General features: G+C 41.8%; 1 protein-coding gene across 1 annotated transcript; it reads left to right on the forward strand.

Annotated features, from left to right (window-relative positions):
- The first annotated feature begins 204 nt into the window (after positions 1 to 204).
- LOC125447792 (alpha-soluble NSF attachment protein) lies at positions 205 to 24,275 on the forward strand. Its single transcript, XM_048522516.2, has 10 exons — positions 205 to 356; positions 10,182 to 10,261; positions 11,573 to 11,689; positions 13,439 to 13,485; positions 16,831 to 16,908; positions 17,803 to 17,858; positions 18,978 to 19,062; positions 20,261 to 20,365; positions 20,971 to 21,090; positions 23,148 to 24,275. The coding sequence occupies exons 1-10, from the start codon at positions 259 to 261 to the stop codon at positions 23,247 to 23,249; spliced, it is 888 nt and encodes a 295-aa protein (XP_048378473.1). The 5' UTR covers positions 205 to 258; the 3' UTR covers positions 23,250 to 24,275.

Consider the following 24,275-nt stretch of genomic DNA (forward strand, 5'->3'; position numbering starts at 1 on the left):
CCAGCCTCTGAGTTGGCAGTCCTGTATCACAAACATTAATCTACCATTGTCGATTTGCAAATGGAGGTGAGATTTTGATCACCTTATTTCGAATAAAACAATCTCTTCCTCTTGCAGCAGACTGCACAGAAAGCTGAGGATGCTCTGAGCAAGTCTTCCCCACCCGGGGATCACGTGATGGGGCGGTGGCCCGGGGCGGGGTTTAAGGGCGGCGGAAGTGACGTCGGGAGAGTGGTCGCGGCTGGGGCTCGAGCGGCGATGGACAATTCGGCCAAGGAGCGGGAGGCAATGGGCCTGATGGCCGAGGCCGAGAAGAAGGTCCGCTCGGCCCGATCCTTCATGGCGTCCTTGTTCGGGTGAGTGGTTAATAAACATGCCGCCTCTTTGCGGGATGGTGTCTGAGCTGGGCCGGGCTGACCAAAGCCTGGGGGGGTGTCCCGGCCAGGGGCAGGGGCAGGGCTGACCAAACCGACCAAACCCTGGGGGGTGTCCCGGGCAGGGGCAGCGCAGGGCTGACCAAACCCTGGGGGGGCGGTGTGTGTGTGTGTGTGTGCGCGCTGGGCCGGGCCGGGCCAGGCCAGGCCAGGCTGAGCTGACCAAAGCCCTGAGGCGACTGGGCAGGGGTTTTGGGAATTTGGGGAGTGTCAGTGCAGGGGCTGGTTAATAAACCTGGGGTGGGTGGGGTGATGTTCCATGTAAGGGCCTGGTTAACACCCTCTGGGGAGGGTGGGAGAGAGATCTATCCAGGAGCAGGTTGATAAGTTTGAGGTGAGGGGTAGTCCTTGCAGGGCTAGGCTAATAAACACTGGTTGTCTGTTCTTGAACTGGTTAGTAAATGTACAGCCTACTGTGGGTCCTACAAGGCTGGTTAATATAAGCTTGCTGTTACTTTTTGAGCCTGATTTACATAGAACATTACAGTACAGTACAGGCCCTTCAGCCCTTGCTGTTGTTCTGATCTGTGAAACCAATCTGAAGCCTATTTAACCTACACTCTTCCATTATCATCCATATATTTATCCAATGCTCTTGAAGTTGGTGAGTCTACTATTGTTGCAAACAGGGCATTCCATGCCCTTACCACTCTGAGTAAAGATTTAACAAACACTAATGTCAGGTGTGGTTATTAAGCCAGGCCTTCAGTGGGTTATCTCATGTTTGCCTTTAGCTCTTGAGCCAGTAATCTAATCTGACAGGTCAACATTGCATATTGAGCAGTGTTGTTTCTTGTCTACAGTGCACACCCTAAGTTTTGTCTGCACAGTCGGATCTTCATGTTCTAATGGTGTGAATCGATCTGTAATTCCTATTTATAATGCTAATTGATCTTGTGTCTTGCTTTCTGTCTGTGTTGATTGTTGCTTCCATATGCTTGAGTGAATTCTTGGAAGTAACTGGTCATGAAATGCCCTCAAAGATGTGATACAGTTTGTTCCTGCTATAACAAATGGACTCAATGGACTTGAGTTCAGAAGCTCCTACGCATAATTATTGAAAGGCCCAGTGCCCCTCAAGCTTGACAGTGACAGGCTGAGGTTAGTGTGATAAATTCAGTAATTTGGATTAGGTTCATCTGTGGATGAATCTGCTGAATGCTCCATTTTGCAGCTGATCTGTTCCATAAATAAATTGTCTAATTTTTTTAATCCAGCCAATTTAGTTTAATAAACATCTTATCCCTTCAGGAGCCTAAAATCAGTGAGTGCCTTTTAAATAAAGTTGTATTTTATTGCTAAAACATTGCATTGGACAGTTTACCTAGGGAGAAGTTTTAATGATGATCAGGGATTAATTTGACGTCTCTTTTTTCCCTGACTACCTTGCAATAAACAAACACTTCAGCTCAGTTGACAGCCTGCATCAATGCTAGAGTTTTATTTGACAAGGAAATGTTGCAATTGTAGGGCTCCTATGACTTCTGGATTTATCAAAGAACATGATAGCCAACAACTGCTTTGTAGTGGCTATTGCAATTTTGGTCATGTAGCAGTCAATTTGCACACAGCAAGTCCCATTGCCAGAGGCAGTGGTTAGGTAGTAACATCATTGGACTAGTAATTAGTAACCCCATGAGCATTCACTAATGGCACCACACTGATGTGTATGTCCCCTCAGTGCTGCAGAAAAGTGCCTATGAAGATTGGATGGCCATGTCTCTAGATTGGGACACCTGTCCGTGATCTTTTGACTCTCCCGTTAACATGTTACAATTTTATTATGTGAACTTTTAAAGGAGCTTTGAACAGTGTGGAGGCCACAAGCTTTTGGTGATACAGTGGTGCAGCTGTCCTGTAATTCTGTCTCTGTCTCCTTCACTATATTGTCACTGAATCCATGAGCAGGTTGAAAACTATATGGAAGCTAACTATGAAAATGTAATTTTTGTCTAGTATTCAAGTTCCAAGTCTTTGGAATGTTGTGTACAGGAGAGATGCTGTATGAATTTACGTTGTGGTTTCAACAGTTTGGATGAGCCATGAATATAAGCTTGTATCTTGTTATTTGATTTGCAATTTTAGGACTGGATTCATCTCCTGAAATGTCAGCCATAATTATTTTTAATCTGTTACAACACATCTCCAGGCCGGTGAAATTTGAACCTCTTTGCCCAAAGGTAGGGGTGCTACCTGTGCATTACAGTGACCCCTAAAGTGAATTATATTCTTTTGTTCTTCTGAGTTGTCATTGGGGCACTTGGGACCAATGAGTTTGACAACCATTGTTTTGTTCTGTAGCAGTTATTGTCATATTCCAGTTTGTTTCTGCAGTTGAACAGTGATTTTTGAAATGGTTTTAAACAACTTTTCAATGGCCATCATTCCAATTAGCTAAAGTTGAATGGCAAACACTGGGCTGACGTTCATACCCACCTTCAATCATAAAGCACTGGCAGCAAGTTACATTTCATGGGCTACCATTCACCATCCAGTGTTAACAAAGTGTGGAGCTGGATGAACACAGCAGGCCAAGCAGCATCTTAGCACAAAAGCTGATATTTTGGGCCTAGACCCTTCATCTGATGAAGGGTCTAGGCCTGAAACGTCAGCTTTTGTGCTCCTAAGATGCTGCTTGGCCTGCTGTGTTCATCCAGCTCCACACTTTGTTGTCTCGGATTCTCCAGCATCTGCAGTTCCCATTATCTCTGATCACCATCCAGTGTTACCTGAATTGAGCATGTGAGGACACACTACAGTACTTAGCTGCTTTTGAATGCTGGTTACTTTTGTTACAAAAGGGCCCAAAGGGGGAGATTACTGTTTAGCTTTGTAAAAAGGTTTTGTCTGTTGAATTTACCAAGAATCTTGACTTCAGAACAATCTGTATTTGCAATGTGTGACCTTGAAGAAACTGCCATCATTTGGTTTTCCTTTTTGAATAATTTACCACCAGAGTGTAAACAAAATATACACAATTCCACAGCAAGGGAGCAGATTTTTTTTGCCATTTAATCTTGTCCTCATATATGGTGGCTGATCTGTAACTTAATTCCATAAATCCAAATTTTCTGCACTATTCCTTTTATCTCTCAATTCTAAAATTAACAATTGTTAATCAGTTGCCGTTGAAAGCCTCCCACTCTTCGTGTGGTGTTCTCTGAACAACTCCTGAAAAGTTTGCCAGTCTCATCAAGACTGTGCTGCCTGAACCACTATGACCCAAACAGCCAAAATGAATGTGGTCTATTATCACTAATATCTTGATGTAACAAAGTCATTGAAACCAACAACTGACAAGACAACAGTGTGAAGCTGGATGAACACAGCAGGCCAAGCAGCATCTCAGGAGCACAAAAGCTCCCTTCATCAGAGAGGTCTGAAATGTCAGCTTTTGTGTTCCTGAGATGCTGCTTGGCCTGCTGTGTTCATCCAGCTTCGCACTTTGTTATCTTGGATTCTCCAGCATCTGCAGTTCCCATTATAACTGAGACACTTCTTTTGTAAATTGAAACTTCCTGTAGCCATCCCTAACAAATAGATGGTGCAATGGCCCCATGGTGTTGTCTCTAGACTGTTGATCCAGAGACACAGGATAATGTTCTGGGGTGCTGGGTTTGAATCCCAACATGGCAGATGGTGGAATTTGAATTCAGCAAGAAAAACCTGAAATTGTCTATTGACCATGTAATCCACTTAATTGTTGGGTGGAGGAGGGGGTGGGGAGAAGAAACCCATCTGGTTTACTAATTTCCTTTAGGGAAGGAAATTTGCCATCCTTAACTAGTCCAGCCTACATGTGACTCCAGGCACACAGCAATGTGGTTGACTCTTATTGCCCAGAGGGCAGATAAATACTGCCTAGCTAGCGAAGCCCTCTTCCCATGAAAGAATTTTTAAAAATCCAGCAAATTACGCTCATGAGGGCCTTCCACTTCACTTGCTCTGAGCTCTCTTGATACCCTTCTTCCTTCATGCAATCTCCTCTGCTGTTTAGCGTTCTAATACAGCATGCTTATACTTCAGATGAATGCTTGGCAAAGGCTGTGCTCTTTAATTAAGAGCTGGCACCATCACTTTTGACAAATGCTTGAGTAGCATTGTTTGTGCCACATTGCTGTATCAGCTATTGAGCTTATTAGTCTGCCTGAGTTGGCAGTCACTTGGCTCAGGAAGTCTAGTTGAGCGTACTTCTGGCTAGAAGTACACTTTTTTAAATTTTTTTTTCTTGCATTCTTTAGCATGCAAGCAGCAAATGGTCAACCCCTAACATTCCCCCTGCTCTGCTCTGTAATGAACTGATATTGCTTGAGCTGTTGTGTTCTTTTGGTCTCATCTGCCTCCTCCCTAAGCTGTGGAATTTCCCCAGTCATCTCCATTTCTCTAGCCAGCTTTAAAATGCTTTCTAAAACCTGCTCCTTTGAGTTTCTAAGCAACTGTGCTAGTTTAAAATTTGTGCTTGGAGTTTTCTGTTAAAGGAGCCACATAAATGCATAAACAAAATGTTTTAAAAATTGCTAGAAAAACTAAGATCTGGCATCATCTGTGGAGAGGAAGTAGATTTCATGCTTCTGGTCCAATGGGTACCCCAGCCCCATCCCTCAGAACTGTAAATGTCTCTTGTTTTGAAATGTTCTAAAGTGAAACTGAGCTTTGGGCACTTGTACAAAGTCTATGTTGGTGCTTCAGTGCAGAAACACCATACATTACTGAAGCTGCTATATTTCAGATGAGGCAGCATCCATATTCAAGTGGATGTGAAAGATCCTTGATTGCTATTCCAGGGAGGTGACAGCCCAGTGATACTCATCACTGGACTGTTAATCCAGAGACCAAAGTAACTTTCTGGGAACCTAGGTTTGAAACCTACGATGGCAGATGTTGAAATTCGAATTCAATTAGGGGGGTGGAAATCTAGAATTAAGCCTAACAACCATGGATCCATCGTCAGGGGAAAAAAAACCCAACTGGTTCAGTAATATCCTTTAAGAAGGCAAACTGCCATCCTTACCTGGTCTGGCCTACATATGACTCCAGACCCACAGCAATGTAGTTGCCTCTTAGAGATGGGCAATAAATGCCTATCTAACAAGTGATGCCCACATATAACGAATTTTAAAATTTCAAGTGCAGGAAAATGTTTGTGCTGACATTCCTTAGCCAAACAGTTAAGCTGCTTTATTTAATTACTTTGTGGGGCTTTATTGTGTACAGATTGGTACATTTCCTTGCATTACAGCAGATGGATAGGCAAAAAATGCTTTGCATGTGTTCCATGAAAACTTTCAAACTGTTTGACTGTTAATTGCTTCAGGCCATCTGTTTGTTTTTCATGAAAATGCAAAGCCTGAGAACAACATTTTGTCTACTATTTTGGTTAACCTGGTAATGCCTAACTAGGGTCAGGAAAGAAGGACAATATTCCCAGTTTCTGTGGTGCTTCAGGTAGTAGAGGAGTTGTGAGCAACAAAATGCAGTCAATTTTTGCAATACTTTGCCTTATTGCAAGTTCAATTTATTGCTGGCATCTTGGATTTGCTTTCTTTCATGCCTCCTACCAAAAGAAATTGATTGAGGCTTCAGCTAGAAATCTTCATCAATTTGTTCCCTCCCCATACCCTCCAGGTTTCAGAATAGCATGGGAGATTGGTAGTTGTTCCAAATTTGTGTTAATAAAGCTGAAAAATGGAGATGGAAAAGTTCAGAAACAAACTCATGTTGGTTTTTATTATGCAATGTTCACTCAAGGTCCAGCTGCCTTAAATCCCTGAGGCCAATGTCCAGATTCACTATGTTGGTTGCTGTTGCTAGAAGCTGAATATAAACTGCTGCCTATCCAAATGTGATGGGCCTGATATTGTCTCATGACATTTCTCATGCTCTGTCAAACGTTCAGCAAAAAAAAGTGTGCTATTCTGTTGAGGATAACTTTGGAGGGCCATCTGAAGTGTGTAGGAGTTGGGGTTATTTCTGCTTAACCCAGAAGCGGTAACTGCCATGTTATCCTTTTTTATGCTTGCTGTGTGCAAGTTGCAGAACTAGGAAGTTTTGTACCTAGGTTTAATTTTGCAACATGTTGAAATACTTCTACCGCCTGACAAATGATTCTTTTGAAATTCTATTAAAACCATTTTCCACTTCAGGAAAACTGCTGTCTGCCAACAAAGGGAATACAATTGTATAAAGTCACAATCTCGGGAAACCTTAAAGTGCTTTACAGCAAATTAAGCACTTTTCAACACTGAAGAGATTTTTAATGCGAGGAGCATGGCAGTCAGTTTGTGCACAGCAAGATCCCACATCAGTGATTATAACCATGACAAAACGATATGTTTTGGTGGTTATTGGCCAAGAGGGAAGTATTGAGCAGAACACTGGAGAGACTGTCCCTGCTTTACTTTTAAGTGTATTATGCGATCACTGAAATATCATTTGGACATGGGCACAGGTCCCTAACAACCTCTGTGCTCTAGTTCTTCAGATGGTCTGTGGAAACAGCAAACTGCAAGAAATAGACTTTGCTCAGACCAATTATTTCCAAAATGTAATCACAATCGAACTCCATTTGTTCCTTTTCTAAAAGAAGTCCTGAGATCAAACAGTATTTTTTTTTTAAAGAATTCAGGTTTACCTTTCAGCAGTAAGTGTTGTGATGATTACACACTGCTTTGATTTCTCAAAATATTCATTCAGTTCCAAATTGTGTATTGCAGAATCACAAAATCTCCACAGTGTGGAAGCATGCCACTTGGCCCATCAAGTGCACACTGACCCTCTGAAGGGCAACCCACCTAGACCCACCCCATCCCTGTAACCCTGCATTTCCCACGGCTAATCCACCTAGCCCCACATCCCTGGATACTATAGGCAATTTAGCTTGGCCAATCCACCTAATCCACACAGACACAGGGAGAACATGCAAACTCCACGACTGCCCAAGGCTGGAATCAAACTGTGGGAATGTGCAGGAGTGCTGACCACTGAGCTGCCATGCTATGCATATATTTGGGAAATGTGACGTAGTACCTATGTTCTTCCTGTGGTAGTGGAAGAATTTTGCTATCTTTTGATGCAAGCCTGTGTTTATAGGGGAAGGGAAGCGAAGTTTACTGTTCTGTGTTAGACCCCTTCATACAAGTATGTAGACAAACTTTTATAAAATTTGTAGGATGAAAAGGATCTTTGTTTTGAAGCTGATTATGTGGACCACTTTAGAAATGCAAACATGTTTGAGAGAGTGGTCATGCACTGAGATGACATCACTCCCAATAAGACTAGTCCTTATTTGAACAAAATACTTTAATTTCTACTGGACAAAGGGCTGATTATCATCCAGTTGCAAACGCCATCTCGGATTGTTCCTGTGCAAAGATCATTGTCCCATGCAGCCTGCTGTGCCAGAACTATTTACCTTGTTCGCTTCTCTATTCAAATTTTTCCTCCAAAGCAATCTCAGCACCTCCAGCAATCAGTTTCCTGAGAGGGTTATGTAACATGTATGTATTTCCCACAAGAAATGGTGATGAAATGTCAGAAGACCTTGTTTGTCATTGGACAATCACAATTTCTTGTCTTAATTGGATTTCCAGCCAGGTGTTGAATTATGAAGCTGGATGTTTAATTTATGCAGAATCTCAGGTCTGCCTCCTGCCTACTGTCCCAACTGTCTGTCCAGGAGTCAGATATTCTTAATCATATGTTCTGGGATGTTGGAACACATTTTTGGAGCCTAAAGGTAGGAGCACTACCAACTAGACGCTAAACTTGTGTTATACTCTTTAAGCTATCAAACTGAATCAATTAAACAAGTCAATCCCTAAAAGACTGTATATGCTCTTTGATCAGCCAATTGATGTATTCATTTTATCCCTATAATGCTTAAAGGAACATTGTAACCAAAACACAACTTTAATGCAAACTTCAATACAAATATCATTTTAGAGCTGATGTACTTCCAACCTTTGCCACACTGGTTGTAGAAGACTTGCAGCAAATTGGGCACAGCGAGACACTATGAAAGAGATCAAAATGGAATCTACAGGCTTAAACTAATTGTTTCAGGGAGGCATTTATTCATTCCAGCTCTTGGTTGTACCCAGTAACCATTGAAGTCTTTCTTTATATGTGCACAGAAACCTAATTGATGCCCTTCACCTGCATATCCTTTAAATGTGATTATTTTATTTTTAAAAAAACCTTCTCCTTTGCATTGTTTTACAGCTGAGCGACTGCCAACTCCTGAAAATATATTTCCTGGACTGAGAAAACAGCTATCCTTGGCTGTTCAGAAATTCAGTTTTTGAAGAGTGTTGTAGGTAAAGGTTTGACATTAGGGAGTCAGTTATAGTTATGTTTTTAAGATAACGTTGCCAGCTCACTTGTTTTCAAGGGCAGTTTTGCAGAAGTCGCATGACTAATAGTTATGGACCAGACCAAACCCCATTAAATTGCATAAAGGAGATAGGACAAAAGTTAGCCTCGACCCTATTTTAAGGCAAGTATAAGGTGCTGCATTGCAGAGTTGATTCAATTGATCAAACTATAGGCTTTAAGCAAAACACATCTTACAACACTGCCAAAATACAAACAAAAAATGTAACTTTAATTCTATCAATAATATATACGTCAAGTACTACCTATGAAATGTTCGTGGGCAACATCCAATAAACACATGCTTGGCAAAGGCAAATTCAGCAAACAGATTTCCCTCACTTACAATTTCTCCAGTCCAGGAGAAAGGAAAAACAGAAAACATTGAGAGATGTATCTGAGTTTCAACTTCAACTGAAATCAAAATGAAATCCCTGGGTCTGTGAGCCTGACTCCACCCACTCATGCTTTTGTCTAGTTTTTTTTTAAGAAACTCAAAGCTACTTACTCTAATGGAGCAGACACCTCCGCACCACATTTACAACATGCTAGACTAGAACAAATCCATCTTTAAAGGAATACTTCATCACGCAATAAACAGCCTTCTCCTAAGGAAAGAAAGGACTTCAGTCATTATCAAGTGTTTGTGAAACTGACTGTGTGGAGGCCTTTCTAAATGAGTTTCCACGATCCTAGATAAAGTTAGTTGGTGTTGAATATTAAAATGCTTTCTATTTTGATAGCATTTTTATTCCATTCCAGGATCCCCCAGATTATATTTGCTGTAGTTCAATCCTTCAGACTTAAATTTCAAGAATGCAAACACTTCTATATATTGTCATAAAGTCCCAAAGCCCTTTTACAGCCAATAAATACAATGAAATGCGGTGACCATTGCAAAGTAGGATGTAAATTGCATGCAGGATACCGCAAACTGCAGTCAGTAATCTTATCAGATGATATTGATTGAGGGATAAACTTTAGCTAAGACGTTGGGGAGGACTCCTGGACTCTTGAGCTATGACCAAATTTTTTTGCCCCCATCTGAGGGGGAGCAACAAACTGGGTTAACATCTCCAAGACAGTGTCACTACTGTTAGTGCAGCATGCCCTCTGTATCTTCGTTAAGTGTCAGCTGAATTGTACAATAAAGTATCCAGAGTAGGATTTCAGCTTGGAGCTTTTAGCAGTGTAGCTGCTACCATGGATTTGAGGCTACTACAGCTCCTGCTCACATTTGAAACATTTTCTAGTCTCTTTATCCTAAATGTCTTGAAGCTCCCAATCTAGTGACAATTTCTTTGTGGACTGGAGACTAAGTTTCTTCCACCTTGTGGCCTTGTTCAGATTTTAACATCTTTCTTGCTTTCTGTTCAGGGGATCGTCTAGATTAGAAGAAGCATGTGAAATGTATGCCAGGGCTGCAAACATGTTTAAGATGGCCAAAAACTGGAGTGGTAAGTTTAGCTACTGAACAGACCATTTGGGCTGCATTGTGATTAGTCTAGCCAGTTTCTAATGTTTCTTGGTTTCCCTTTTTAAATTTTATTTGACTGCTGACTTCACCAAGAAATTAATTATCTGCTGTACCAGGAGCAGGGACCCAGCTGGAACAAGCACACATCATGTTTACATATCCTTTTAAAACATCAAATCCATTGCTGACCTTAAGTGGAGAGAAATGTCAATTGGGTGTTATGCTCAATATCCTAGGATAATCTTGGCCCAGGAAGGGAAGTGTTGAGCTGGCAAACACCAAACATCTATTGGTACTCCACCATTTTGGTGTTGGAGGGTGTAGGATGGGATGGGATGGGATGGTATGGTGTTAATGGCTCTGGATTGGTATTTTTGGTAATCCAAAGGCCTAGGCTGGGGGCATCGGTTCACATGTCACCATGACATGTGGCATTTAAATTCAGCTGACAAAAGTTAGTTTCAACATGGACCATGAAGCTATTATCGTTAGTTGTAAAAACCCATCTGGTTCACTAATGGCCTTTTTAGGGAAGGACATCTGTCGTCTTTACCTGGTCCGGTGGTCCAGACCCACAGCAATATAGCTGTCTCTTAACTGCCTTCTGAAATGGCTGAGCAAACCACTTGCTTCAAGGACAAATAACGACGGGAAACTAGTGGCAGCCACATCCCCTGAGACAAAAGGACTGGAGCCTTGAGCACGTGTAAAGCCTGTGGGCTGGTCTGTCTTTGTGATCTTTGACTGCTCACAGAGTTAGGATACGATTTATTTATCAAACTCAGACCCAGAGCCAACTGCATAGCAGCTGGCTACTTGTTTGATAAATGTATTGGGGCACCTTAGCAACTGGGGTCACTTGATTGTGCAGTGAGCATAACCAGCACATAGAAACACAAGCATCATTCTTTTATTTCCTGGACCTTGAGGGCTAGGTTACCAGAGTTAATGTTTTGGATGCTAAGCGTTAGCATTTAGATTAAAAATAAGAAACCCTGGATGTTCCCATTTGGATTTTAATGTAGATAAAATTGCTTGATCAATTCAATTTATATAAAATGCTTTTTCCTGCACTTTCCTGGTCTGCATATAATCAGGGATAGGAACAAAATTTTTACATGTGAACTGCAATGCCAGCATGCATGCATGTTGTACGCATTTGCTGTTATTTAACAAAGATTATTTGCAGACCCCTCTACACTCTTTGGTCATATGTACTGTTTTTAGTTCTCCTATAATTCTTCACCCCCCCCCACCCCACCGCTTCTAATGTGTGCAAGTTTCTCTTTAGCTGCAGGTAATGCCTTCTGTGAGGCTGCTAAACTCCACCTCCACTTGCAGAGCAAACATGATGCAGCTACAAACTTTGTGGATGCAGGAAATGCCTTCAAAAAAGCTGATCCCCAAGGTAAACACACTCTGCCTCATATTACAAAGTGACTCTATTTGCAAAGCAAAAGTTTTCAAAATAAATTCTAAACACTCATTGCTTAAAATTGCACTTTAATTCACATTCTGATTGTATTTCAATGCCATTATGTTCCTTGCGACCTGAAGTGCAATCTAGATACCCTGCCTTTCTTGTATTTTATTTAAGAAAAGTAATTATTCTGTAAATTTTGAAGCTGTTTTGTCAGGGCATCAATAATAGCAAGTTTAGACAATTAAAATGAGCCTAACTAGCTGTGATTGAATTATTGTACAGGGTCATATAAATGAAGACTTGTTTACTGACATCCAGACAGTAATAGCTGGCTTTAAAGAAAATGTTCCTCCATTTTTGTACCAGCTCAACAATCTCTTCATGTGACTGAGATGAAAGGTTGGAGAGGGAGCTGATTCTAGAGGCTGTGTAAACAGAACAGCGTTACTGGAGAGATTGTTTGTATGATGACGTAGTCCTGGAGTTCTCATGCTGACTAGTGGGGAGTTGGAAATCAATGTTAGGAAATAGGAACAGGAGTAATCCATTGCTTGTTCCGGCCTTTAGCTAGATTGTGGCTGATCATCTACCTTGGCACTCTTGCCCCACACTTCCCTTGATGTTTTTAGTACCTAGAAATCTGTAAATTCCTTAGTCAGAGAGTAGCTTCAAGTCAAAGCTTCCACAGCTACCTGGGTTAGAGAACTCCAAAGATTCACCATTTTCCAAAGAATTTCCTCAGCTTGGTCTTAAATGGTCTATCTCTTATTCTGACATTGATGGGAACCATGGGTGCAGCTGGGAAGTGGGTGGAGAGGACTGGTCAAAGGGGTTATTGACCAGTGTGAGTTGGAGGGGGTGGATAAACATCTCCTGTCTTTGTGGTGTAAGGAGTCTGGGGGAATTGTGGTTAGTGTGAGGGATAAATGTGGGGTCAATCAATTAGTTACTTGGACATTAGGTTATGTAAAAATGATAACTTCTCCTGAAGTTAGTATTTTACTTGATTTGCATTAGAACCCTCAATTCTGGTTTAAAATGGAGATTTGCATGGACTTCCAGGCAGAGAAACTGCCAAGTGGAATCTTCAATTTTCCCAGGGAATTTCTCCGGAGTCTGCTACAGTGGGGTCTCTACAGAGTCCCTTACTGCAGCTCCCATTTACAGTGTAATGATGACTGGCCTTTAAGAAATCCAGGCTTTTGTTCTCCAAAACCGAGTCTCCAGGAACATTGTCTTCCTGCCAGCCCTGTATGGCCAGTGGGGCCAAAAAGGTTTCTAGTGCGTTTGACATTTTAGCCCCCTTTGTTTAATGGAAGAATCCAAACCAGGAATGGACACAGCCGCACCAGTCAGATTAGAAATTCAACTGCCTTGTCACAAGTGCAATCTGGGTGCATGTTCCTCCACCTCTCAGCTCAGTGCTAAGAGAACTTGGTGCCAAATTTTGACAGGCAAGCAATATGCCCTTGCATCAGAAAGAGCAATAACCCTACATCTCTCATGCTATCCATTTAATGTTGGAGAAATTGAGAAGAAACTGACAAATTTTAGTAACGTCAAATGACTGTCAAGCAAACAATTCCTATCAGCTCAGTTTGAATGTTTGCAAATGTTTTACCAGCCCCCTCCAGCTGAATGAGTAACAAAACAGCACGGAGAGAGCAAGATATACTTTCGGGTGAAATTGCTAATTTTTCTTTTTAATGTGATTTGTTTTTTTCCCCCTTCCAGAGGCCATTAATTGTTTGAACAGGGCTATAGAGATTTATACAGATATGGTAAGATATTGAGTTTAAACATTTGTAATGTCACAAGTCATCTGCGTGCCCTCAATCAGAAAACTATGTTCAGGCCCCCACTCTAGAGACCTGGAAGTCAATTCAAGTAGCTTCTAGTTATTCTAATGCACGTACAAATTGGGAGTGGGAGTAGACCACAATCTTTTGAGCCTACTCTGTAATTCAATATGATCGTGACTAATCTGATTATTATATGTTCCTGCCTACACTGGTGACCTTTCACCCCCTTACTTAGTAAAAGCTACCTGCTGTTTTGGAGTGGATCTGTAGCTCAGATTATGGCTGAGGTTGGTTGGCTTGCCGAGCTGGTTTGTTCTGCAGATGGCAACAGCATCTGAGATTCTACACACCCCGATGCACTCATCACACTACCCTACGTCAGGAACACATAAGAACTCAGCACAAGACTCTACGACCTCTGGGCATCAGTGGCGCACAAGCACAAATCAATCCTACGACAACTGCTCATCCAAATTAAACACCCACTTCCCGTCACGGATAGGACCAATGTCATCTAAAGATCCCCTGCAGAGACTGAGAATTACTACATCGGACAAAGAAGAAGGAAACTAACAACAAGAGTACACTGAGTACCAACTGTCTACAAAAAGACAACCAATACTCACTCATCTCAATCCACATGGACCAGGAGAACCATGACTTTGACTGGGACAACACCAAGATCCTGGGACAAGCTAGGCAGAGACAAGCATGAGAATTCAGGGAAGTGGAGTTGAAATGCCCATCAGCCATGATTAAATGGACTTGATGGGCTGAATGGCCTAACTACCACTCCTATGTCTTATGGAGAATCCCTGGAAGCCTGGCACTTCACGAAGCACACTATTAATAGACACTGGGCTCGACTCCGTGTACATTCCACTACGGAGGAAACCCCGGAGGTGAGGCAATCCATCGCAACGGACCCCCAGAGTTTAAAAACCAGGTGGGGAAAACGCCGACACTTCAGAAGCTGCACTGAGGATGTTACAAGCGCGGTAACAAAACATCTGTGGAACAACAAACCAGCTCGGCGAGACACTCAACTTCAAAAGCTATCTACCTCTGCTTCCTGCTCATAGTGGCAATTGAGCTTTGGAATTCTTTCACAAGCAGCAGTGGCTGCTGTACCAGCTATTTTTAAATTTGTAAAGATTCTGTTAAGCAAAGCTATTGAGCCTTTGGGCCAAAAGCATGTTGTCCGGAGTTAGGCTGCAGTCAGCTGTGATCCCAATGAATGATGGGACAAGCTCGCTGAATGGCCTGCTTCTGTTCCTGTGTTAATATTCAAAGACACTGCCCTCATCACCATTTTTAAAAACAAGTTACAAAGACTTGTGACGCTCAAATTTCTCCTTTTCTCAGTCTTAAAGGGGTGCCCCTGGTTTTTGCTCTTCCCACAAGAGGAATGATGCTGTCCACATTCACCCTGTCAAGACCCCTCCAACCTTGTTTCAACCAAGTCAGCTCTTGCTCTTTAAACTGATGGATACAAGTCTGGCCTGTCATCTTCATAAAACGACCTACCTATCCAGATGTTAGACCAGTACACCTGCTTCTGCCACAGTTACGCCCTTAAATAACATGACCAATACTCTGTGCAGAGTTCTAGATAGTGTTATCAGTGTCCTGTGTAACTGATGTGAAACCTTCCATGTTTATATCCCCTCGCAGTAAGTGATAACTTTTCATTAGCTTTTCTAATTATGTGCTGCACCTGCATACTAACTCATCCTCAAGGCCATTGAAACAAAGAAGATAGAGCAGGAATAGGCCATTTGGCCCCTTGAGCGTGCTCCACCATTCATTACAGTCATGACTGATTATTAAGCTCAGTACCCCAATTTAACACCACCTCCCTCACCAAACATCCTTTAGCCCCAAGGTCTGCATCCACCTCTTTCCAGAAAACAATGTTTTCGCCTGCACCACTTTTCTGGGGTAGTGAATTCTGCAGGCTCGTCACTCTGGGTGGGGGTGGGGGGGAAACTCTCCTCTCCTCCTCTGTCTGAAAACATTTACCCCTAATATCTCAACTATGATCGCTTGTTTTGGACTGTCACCACCATCAGGAGCATCCATTCTGCCTCTAACCTGTCTCTACCTGCTAAAATGTGTTGGGTTTTGATGAGATCCCCTCTTCGAAACTCTGAATACAATCCTAACTAATTCGACCTCTCCTTGTATGTCAGTCCTGTCATCCAGGATTCAATTTGTTAAACCTTCACTGTATTCCATCTATAACAAGAACATCCTTCCTCAAATAGGAGACTAAAACTGCACACAATATTCCAGGTGTGCCTCAGCAATGCCCTGTATAACTACAGCGATACATTATTGTACCTGCACTCAAATCCTCTCGGTAACATATAGTTTGTCCTCTTTACTTCCTGCTGCACCTGCCTATTTTCAGTGACTGGTGCATGAGAACACCCAGGTCCCTTGAGATATTCCTGTCTCTGTTTACAGCCATTCAGGTACCTGCCTTTGTGTTTTTGCTACCAAAGTACGTAACATCCTCATTTATCCAGATTATACAGCATGTGCCATGCACTGGGTCTCTGAGCTCTCTAGTCTTAGTGTTAAATGTTTTTCTGTTTGTCCTGCCAAAATGGGCAACTTCACGTTTTCTTGTACTCCATTTGTCAATGCCTGGCAACTTGCCAACCCTTCTATATCTCGCTTTAGTCTCTGCTGTCCTGTTTACAACCTAGCTTATTTTGTCATCAGCAAATTTGACAAACCCATCTCCTGTCCCTTCATCCAAGTCACTTTGAATTTCAAACCGAGGCCAGAGCACTGATCATGTGATATGCATCTTGCTAACCAGAAAAGTCACATTTTCTTGCTAATAAGAAATGGTATGCAAATATGTTACCTCCAGTGCCATGAGCTTTTGTTCCTTTGCAATAGCATTTGTGGCTCCTTTATCACATGCTTTCTGGAAAGCTAAGTACAGTACATCCACTGGTTTTCCTTTGTCCACAGCATATCTTTTTTCCTTGAGGTACTCCAATTAAATTGCTTTCCCTTTCTCACAACCCTACTGACTCTATATAATTATCTTTAACTTTTCAGAATGACTTGCTTTAACATCCTCCATGTGCCTATCTTAAGCTAATGGCTGTAGTTTTCTGCTTTCGCCAATTTTTTTTCTGAATTAAAGTTTTAGCAAGAATACATCCAGTTCTGATGTTAACCAAATGTCACATCTAGGAGGATAATCTTGCTGGTGTTCTAAGCCTAGCCTTTTGCATCTCGTCCTGCTTGTTTTCATGGTTTTCCAAAATGCTGATTTATTTGACAGCAATGTTGTTTGTTTAGGGTCGGTTCACAATTGCAGCGAAGCATCACATATCAATAGCGGAGATTTACGAGAGCGAGTTGGTGGACATCGAGAAGGTAGTTATCCAATTGGCCCTAAGGAGTAGAGCTAAACTTGTGCTGACTGTTCTGTTGATTATTTGTAATAGTCTTTTTAAGTGTCAAACTAAATTTCCATGTCCCTATTCTGTTTCTGTTTTAATGGCTTGAGGACAGAAGATTCCTGGGTGGCTGATGTTTGTCTGTTACTGAAACTTGGATCCAGAAGGCTCCTTTAGTCTGTTACGCACAGATAATGTATAGAAGAACATGTGCTCTTAATGGGAACATAAAATTATCTTCTACTGAAGGACTTGATTCTAGTATGTTCTTCACAGCAGCTGATCAGAAGAGCTTGAATTTGTATAGAGTCTTCAATAAAACATCTTCTGAAGTGTTACCAAACACAATTTAACAGCGAACCATAAAGATTAAGGCTGATGACCAATCACCTAATAAGACTTAAAGCTGATGCATGGGACAGAACCTTCTGGTGGAAATTTCAGGGTTTATGACGTTAAAGACAAATGCCCATGGTGCACATAACCTGAGATGGCCAAGAGACGAGAATTGGAAGAATGCAAATCTCTTGGTAGACTATAGGGCTGGAGGAAACTACTTGAGTGAGGAGGTGAGGGAATGAAGGAAGTTATGAACAAATCACTGACTGCAATGTCATTGAGTAATAGATTGTCATGTGAAGTTGACTGAATCAGCAGGATAATTGAATGAATGGACTGCCCAGGAAAATCCAAGTCTCATGACCTTTTTTAAAAAGTGTGTATGCTCCACATTCCTGAAAAATAGGAAGGACTTGTTTATTGTTTCAAAAGTGTGCAACTTGTTAACTGCAGAATTTCAATCCACTGTGGTCTTGACTGAGATTTTTATTTGGTTGCTTCTGTGAAAACAGCTGAATTCTACCTTTTGCAGGCAATTGCACATTATGAGCAGGCAGCTGATTATTACAAAGGCGAAGAGTCTAACAGGTGAGCAACATTTTCATTACCAATAGGTGAGTTTACAAACAATTTGGGTGAAGCAGTGCCAAGCTGGTAGCATGATGGCTCATAATCCAGAGAACTAGACTGATGCCCCGGAGACTAGTGGTAATTAAATCCCAATAAGAACTCTGGAAATAAAAACCTGTTTCCTTGGTCACCCATATTGAGACTATCATTGGTGTGTGTTGTTTTTTTTTGAAGAAACGGCTATTTTCTCTGGATCAGCGGAGGCTAAGGGGATTGAGATTCATAGATAGGGTTGATAGTCAGAATCTTTTCCCCCACAGTTGAAATATCTAATACGGGGGCCATGCATTTAAGGTGAAGGGGTGCAAGTTCAAAGATATGAGCGGCAAGTTTCCTACACAGTGGCAGAAGTGTGGAATGCACTGAAAAGGGTGGTGGTGGAGGCAGATACAATAAGGGCATTTGAGGGACTTTTAGATAAACACATGAATGTGCAAGGAATGTAGGGATATGGACTAAGGGCAGGCATTTTGGATTCGTTTTGTTTGGCATCATTTTCAGCACAGCATTGTGGACCAAAGGGCCCATTCCTGTACTGTACTGTTCTATTTCACTGTTTTACTACAAGTTTAAAAACCCTAATTCACTAATTTCCTTTTGAGGTTGGAAATCTGTTGTCCCTACCCAGCCTAGCCTGAGACACTGGATCCATAACCAATGTGGGTGACTCTTAACTGCCTCTGACTTTGTCAGAACGTAAATCGGTCCATTTTGGGGGTGGGTAACGAATGCTGGCTTTACCACCAATACCCACATCCCATCAAAGAATAGTAAGAGCATGTGCCTCACTTAGTGTTCTTCAAACCAATTTGTTCCAGTTGCATTCGTTTATTTGTTCTCATTTATTATTACAAGAGTGGGCTGACGGAAGGAACTTTGTACAAAATTATTTTGCTTTGGCTGTCACTGGGAATTTGTACATTGAATGTTCAGTGTTAAGTGCTGACTGAGAGAATGACCAAAAATTATAACATGTGTGAATACACTGCCTGAGCTTGGCTTTTACTTTATATTGAAGCTAGAGGTCATCTGGAGTAGTCCATAAGATATTTTAGCCTGTTATCTTTTGCTCTGCAGTTCTGCAAACAAGTGCTTACTGAAAGTCGCTACATATGCTGCGCAGCTTGAACAGTATCCCAAAGCTGTAGAGATATACGAGCAGGTGAGTGAGTGGCTTCATCCAGACAATGCTCAGGAGAGGAGCTCCATCCTGTATTCATTCCAGCTCTTGTGATAGGTAATTGCTTTTGCTGTGCATTGTAGGAATATAGCAGCAGGACTAGGTCCTTTCACACACTATCCCTGTTTTTCCTTGATCTTGTTGTGTGTTTGTCTCACCACAACGAACTTCCTGTTTCCTTTGTGTTGGGTCATAGCTGGTCTTTCTTCTTGACACCTTTTCTCTAATCTCACCCCTTCCCACCTTGCCTCACACCTAACAAAGATTTACTAGTATAAGTGTGCTGTATGTCATATTCATTGTGGCATTTCACTGTGGCTTCTCTGACAGCGCCTTGCAAACCTGTGATCTGTCATCTAAAGTGATCGGGCTTGTAAATACATGGTACATTACCACCTTCAAGTTGCCCTCCAAGTCACTCCCTTTTTTTTGGGTTTGTTGGGCCAAAATCCAGGAACTCCCTCCCTAACACAATTGTGGGTTTACTGATACCACGCAGACTGCAATTGCTTAGGGGGGCAGTTCCGGTTGGGCAGCAAATCATCCAGTGTCACCCACATCCCACAAACACACTTTTTTAAAAGTACGATCCACTGTGAGAATGTAATCCCTGACATCTGCCGTATGTGTCCCTTCCCGATTACAAACCCACTGACATTTTTTAAAATTCTTTCTTGGGATATGGATTTCAGTGGTGAGGTCAGCATTTGCTGCCCATCCCTAAATGTCCTTGAACTGAATGACTTGGTCTGAGAGGGCACTTTGAGTCAGCTACACTGCTGTGGGTCTGGAGTTACATTGAGGCCAGAATTAGTAAGGACAGCAGACTTCAGTTCCTGAAGGACATTAGTGAACAAGATGAGTTTTTAAACAACAAATAAACGGTGGTCTCTCAGCCACCATTTAGGCTGGACTTTGTTTTCTGGGCTTTTTTTAACTCCCTTAATTTCTCCATCTGCTGTAATGGATTTCAAATCCGCATATCCACAGCATTGGCCTGGAGGTTCCGGTTTACTAGTCTGTGGCAACTTCACTATGCCACTAACTCCCCAAGTGAGTATTTGTTTGGAGAAGTTGTTATAATCAAACTGGATTGATTTGCACTCCTGCCTGTTGTCTTCATCAGTCTATTATATTGACATGTGATCCTTGCGGTGAATGTGTGAATTTTACACCATAGGTAGCCACTACAGCCATGGACAGCCCGCTCCTGAAGTACAGTGCGAAAGAATATTTCTTTAAAGCTGCTCTCTGCCACTTCTGTATTGATATGTTAAATGCTAAGGTAAGTTGGCATCAGAGAAGTAATGCTTTTATCTTTGGCTGCTTTGTATACAGATTGACAACTTTATTGCTGGTATAGTTGGTGGTTTAGTGCTAGTGGAAACGGGAAATGTCCCATCGAGTAACTGGAATGAGACTGAAGACTTGATCTCAATTTCTTTTTTTTTGTATAACTGTTTCCTGTGCTTCTCTCTCTTTGTAGATGGAAAGCATTAGAGCAGTCTGATTTTGTTGTGTTTTTTTTTTGAAAAGCAAGGATAGAAATTTCAACTTGCTGGGAGGTGATGGTTCTTGTGGACTCATACATTTGACACATTTGCTGAAATCTTGCAGGAAGCTGTAACTTATTTTCTTCAAGGTTAACAGTTTGCGAATAAGGCATGTAGAAATCTCTGGCAACTGAGTCCTATCAACATCCACAGGTAGTCCTTTTGAGATAGTTTAATATGGTAATTAAACATCTGCAGACCCATTGTCTTCCTTGCACCAGGAAGAACTACCATACTCTTCTGTCCTTTGTCACTTTGCACTGTAGGTGTTTCTGCATCTGTTGAGAACAGCCCTATCTAGTAGTATGACTGTCTCTGCTTTTCATTAATTCCACAGTTGGCAGTTTCGAAATATGAGGAAATGTTTCCAGCTTTCTCCGATTCCAGGGAATGCAAACTGGTCAAGAAGTTGCTTGATGCTTTTGAAGAACAGAATGTCGATGGCTACACCGATGCAGTAAGTGTTAAAGACTTCAACCAAAGCCATACAGAGGTTGAGGAGTAACCTGATAGAGGTCGATAATTGAGGCATAGATAGTGGATAGTCAGGCTTTTTTCCTAGGGTGGAAAGGTCATCTACAAGACGGCATGTCTTCAAAGTGAGAAGGGGGAAAAGCTTTCACTGGGTGCCTGGAACATGCTGCCAGCAGATGTGCCTGCTTCCACCACATTTTGATACACCTAAACATTGCTAGACACATGAACGTAACAGAGGGAGAGATGCTGTACATGGGCGATAGTTAGTGGATCTAATTAAGTATTAGGAATCTGCATAGGCTTAGTGGGCTGGAGGTGGTGTGTGTATGATGCCTACCGATTCAGTTCATTAATGTCTGAAATGGGTATGCTAAACAGCACAGATTCAATGATGGCACTGTCAAGCCAGAGGGATGAGTGCTGAAGTCCAGCCAAATCTAAAAAGATATTTCAGCTGAGTGCCAAGGGACTGGGTCATTGCCAGGGATGTTAAGCCAGCAATACAGCTATTGAGAATTTGCTGCATTTCAAACGATCCAGGATTATGACATATTTCTATGGTGTTCTATTTTGACAGACCAGTTCACCTCTTGGAATACTGTTTAGTTTGTGTGTGTGCATTTGCCAGGTCCAGAGGACAAATGCTGATTAAATATTTATAACACCTTTCTAATGTTGAGACTGCAAACTGTGCCATAGTTAGAACTTCATACTATAGGAGCTACAACACACTTTCTGGTTGGGCACTTCAGAGCCTTTTGGGGCTTAATATTGTTTTGAACTTCACACAAACACTGGTTTTAATTGTAAATTCCCCACCTTGTTCCCAGTATCTTGTTTTCTCTGCTAACAGCATGTGCACTTTGACACTTACTGTGTCTGTATGGACTTGTATGATCATCAACACTGCCTTTGTCTCTTTGCACTGAGCATTCTTGCCATCTGTTACCATTGCTTCTCCCCCTGCTGTTATCAATTGTATAAAATTACAGCTTCTCAGTCCCCATCGTTTCTAAAGTAGTGTCATACTGGACTTGAGACACTAACTGCTTCTTTCTGTCTCTGCAGGTGCTGGCTTGATTTTTTTTTTCTCTCCAGTAATTTTTTTCTTTTTGTTTGTTTAAATTTCAGATCCTTGGTGCTTTGTGTTTGATTCAAATTTGAATCAAATTTTAAATTAAAATCTAAATTAAATGTACCAGTCTTCAGGGGCTTTGAGTTTCACGTGAGACTGCTTTCTTCTCACTGGTCACTGGAAAGCATGCCAAGTCAAACAGATTTTGACTGTTGTATTTGATAGGTGTAGAACTGAGCTCCAAATCCAGAAATCAAGGGCATTTAGGTATTTATCACCAGCATTTTATTGTAAAGCATTGTTAACTGGCAAAGGCTTTTATTTCCAACAGTGTCGTACAGGATGCTGACAAAGCAGTATAGATGTCCTCCGAAATGTACTGAGGAGTGAGGGTTATATCAACTTGAGGATGGCAGCTTAATTCACATGAAGAGTTCGATTCCATGATACCCAATGTGTTTCTCGAACCTGCATGACCCTGTCCTTGTTTGTCCACTGACTGCAATATTGAATGCAGGACTTGGCTTTTTAATGTCTTTCGCTACTGTGATGTTGTAAAGCCATGTGATTGCTGTTGCACTGGAAAAAGCACGCCAGCCACACTGTGGTAGTATGATAACAATGAGATAATCCCTCAATTTAAGGGACAAAATATTAGCCCAGGACACAGATATCTCCTGCTCCGTGTGAATTTGTGCCTGAAGTGTTGTTTATGCCTGCCAGATGGAGGAAGATGGGCTTGAAGTTTAATTTGCCATCCAGGAGTCAGTGATGTGGTGCTCCCTCTACTGGCTGGAGTTTATCAACTGGCCTAAGAGACAGAGCCTCTGACAGTGTAGCACTCCTTCAGTAACTGAGGGGAGTGTCCATCTGGAGTGGGACTTGACTCCCTAGCTCCAAGGTTAGTGTTCCGTATGAAGTCAAAGAAAAGCATTGAAACTGACTTTGTTCTCTTTTTGTAGGTGAAGGAGTATGATTCCATCTCTCGGTTGGACCAGTGGTTGACTACAATGCTTCTACGCATCAAGAAGACCATTCAGGGAGAAGAGAGTGATTTGCGTTAAGGAGTAGCAGTTCATTATACATGACAACTGAAGCGGGGGGAGAAACGTCAAAACCTAACCAGTGAGGGGGTGGGGAGTGTAGGATGGATAAAAGTTCTAAAAATCAAAAACTATAGAATGCCAATCAGAACTGCAGTGTCCTTCCAAAATTGGAAGTGTTTGGACAATTGTTTTGCATTTACCAGTCATGCTCCCAGATTCACTGGGCACGTGCTCTGCTTCCTGAAACAATCCTGTTGTAAGCTAAACTTTCGCTCCCCCTCTTTTTTTAACTCTCCTTCTCACCAAATTTGTGTATAAATGCTGTTTGCCTGTTTTAAATTTATAGCATTAACTTGACACATAACAAAAATAACTTTAAGCAAAGCTGAGGTCTACAGTGAAACTAGAGAAAGAGAAAAAATGCCTGGTGATTGCACAGTCCATCAGCATGTGTGTTTGATCTGCTAATCTATTAATAAAAATAACTCCTGAAATCCCACCTAAAAACTGGAGTGTGGGCCTTTGGGATTGTCTTTAGCAGTGATTCCAGCTGCAGTCATAGCTAGTTGTCCTTTGCTATCTAAGGCTCATGTGCATTCCTGCTGGGACTGGTTAGCCCAGAGAGTAAGAGAAATGATTTTTGGCGATATTGGCCCAAATAATGGGTGGTGTTGAGGGGAGGGGTGATATTGTCCTGGTGGTAAATTAGACTGCACCCATGTTTTAACCTGAAATTTCTTTGTGTGCTACTCAGCGAGTGCTATTGAATATTTTCTCCAGTATTTAATTGCTCTTTTTGGGTGCATTTAAGGGCAGCAATTTTTCCCAGCCTGTGCAGACATGTCTGCACATTACTTAGAGCCCTCAGGGCAATGTACATTTACTGTGCAAGGGAGTTTAATGGGTGAAGCCCAGATCTTAAATGGGGAAGTGTATGTGTGTGTGTGTGTGTGTGCCGGTTAGACATACAGCTGATTGCAACCATTGTAAAAATGCACAATATCATTATAATTTTTAAATCTGAATAAATGAAGTTTTGCCCAA

Source organism: Stegostoma tigrinum, chromosome 39, assembly GCF_030684315.1.
Source record: "Stegostoma tigrinum isolate sSteTig4 chromosome 39, sSteTig4.hap1, whole genome shotgun sequence".
NCBI classification, from domain to species: domain Eukaryota; kingdom Metazoa; phylum Chordata; class Chondrichthyes; order Orectolobiformes; family Stegostomatidae; genus Stegostoma; species Stegostoma tigrinum.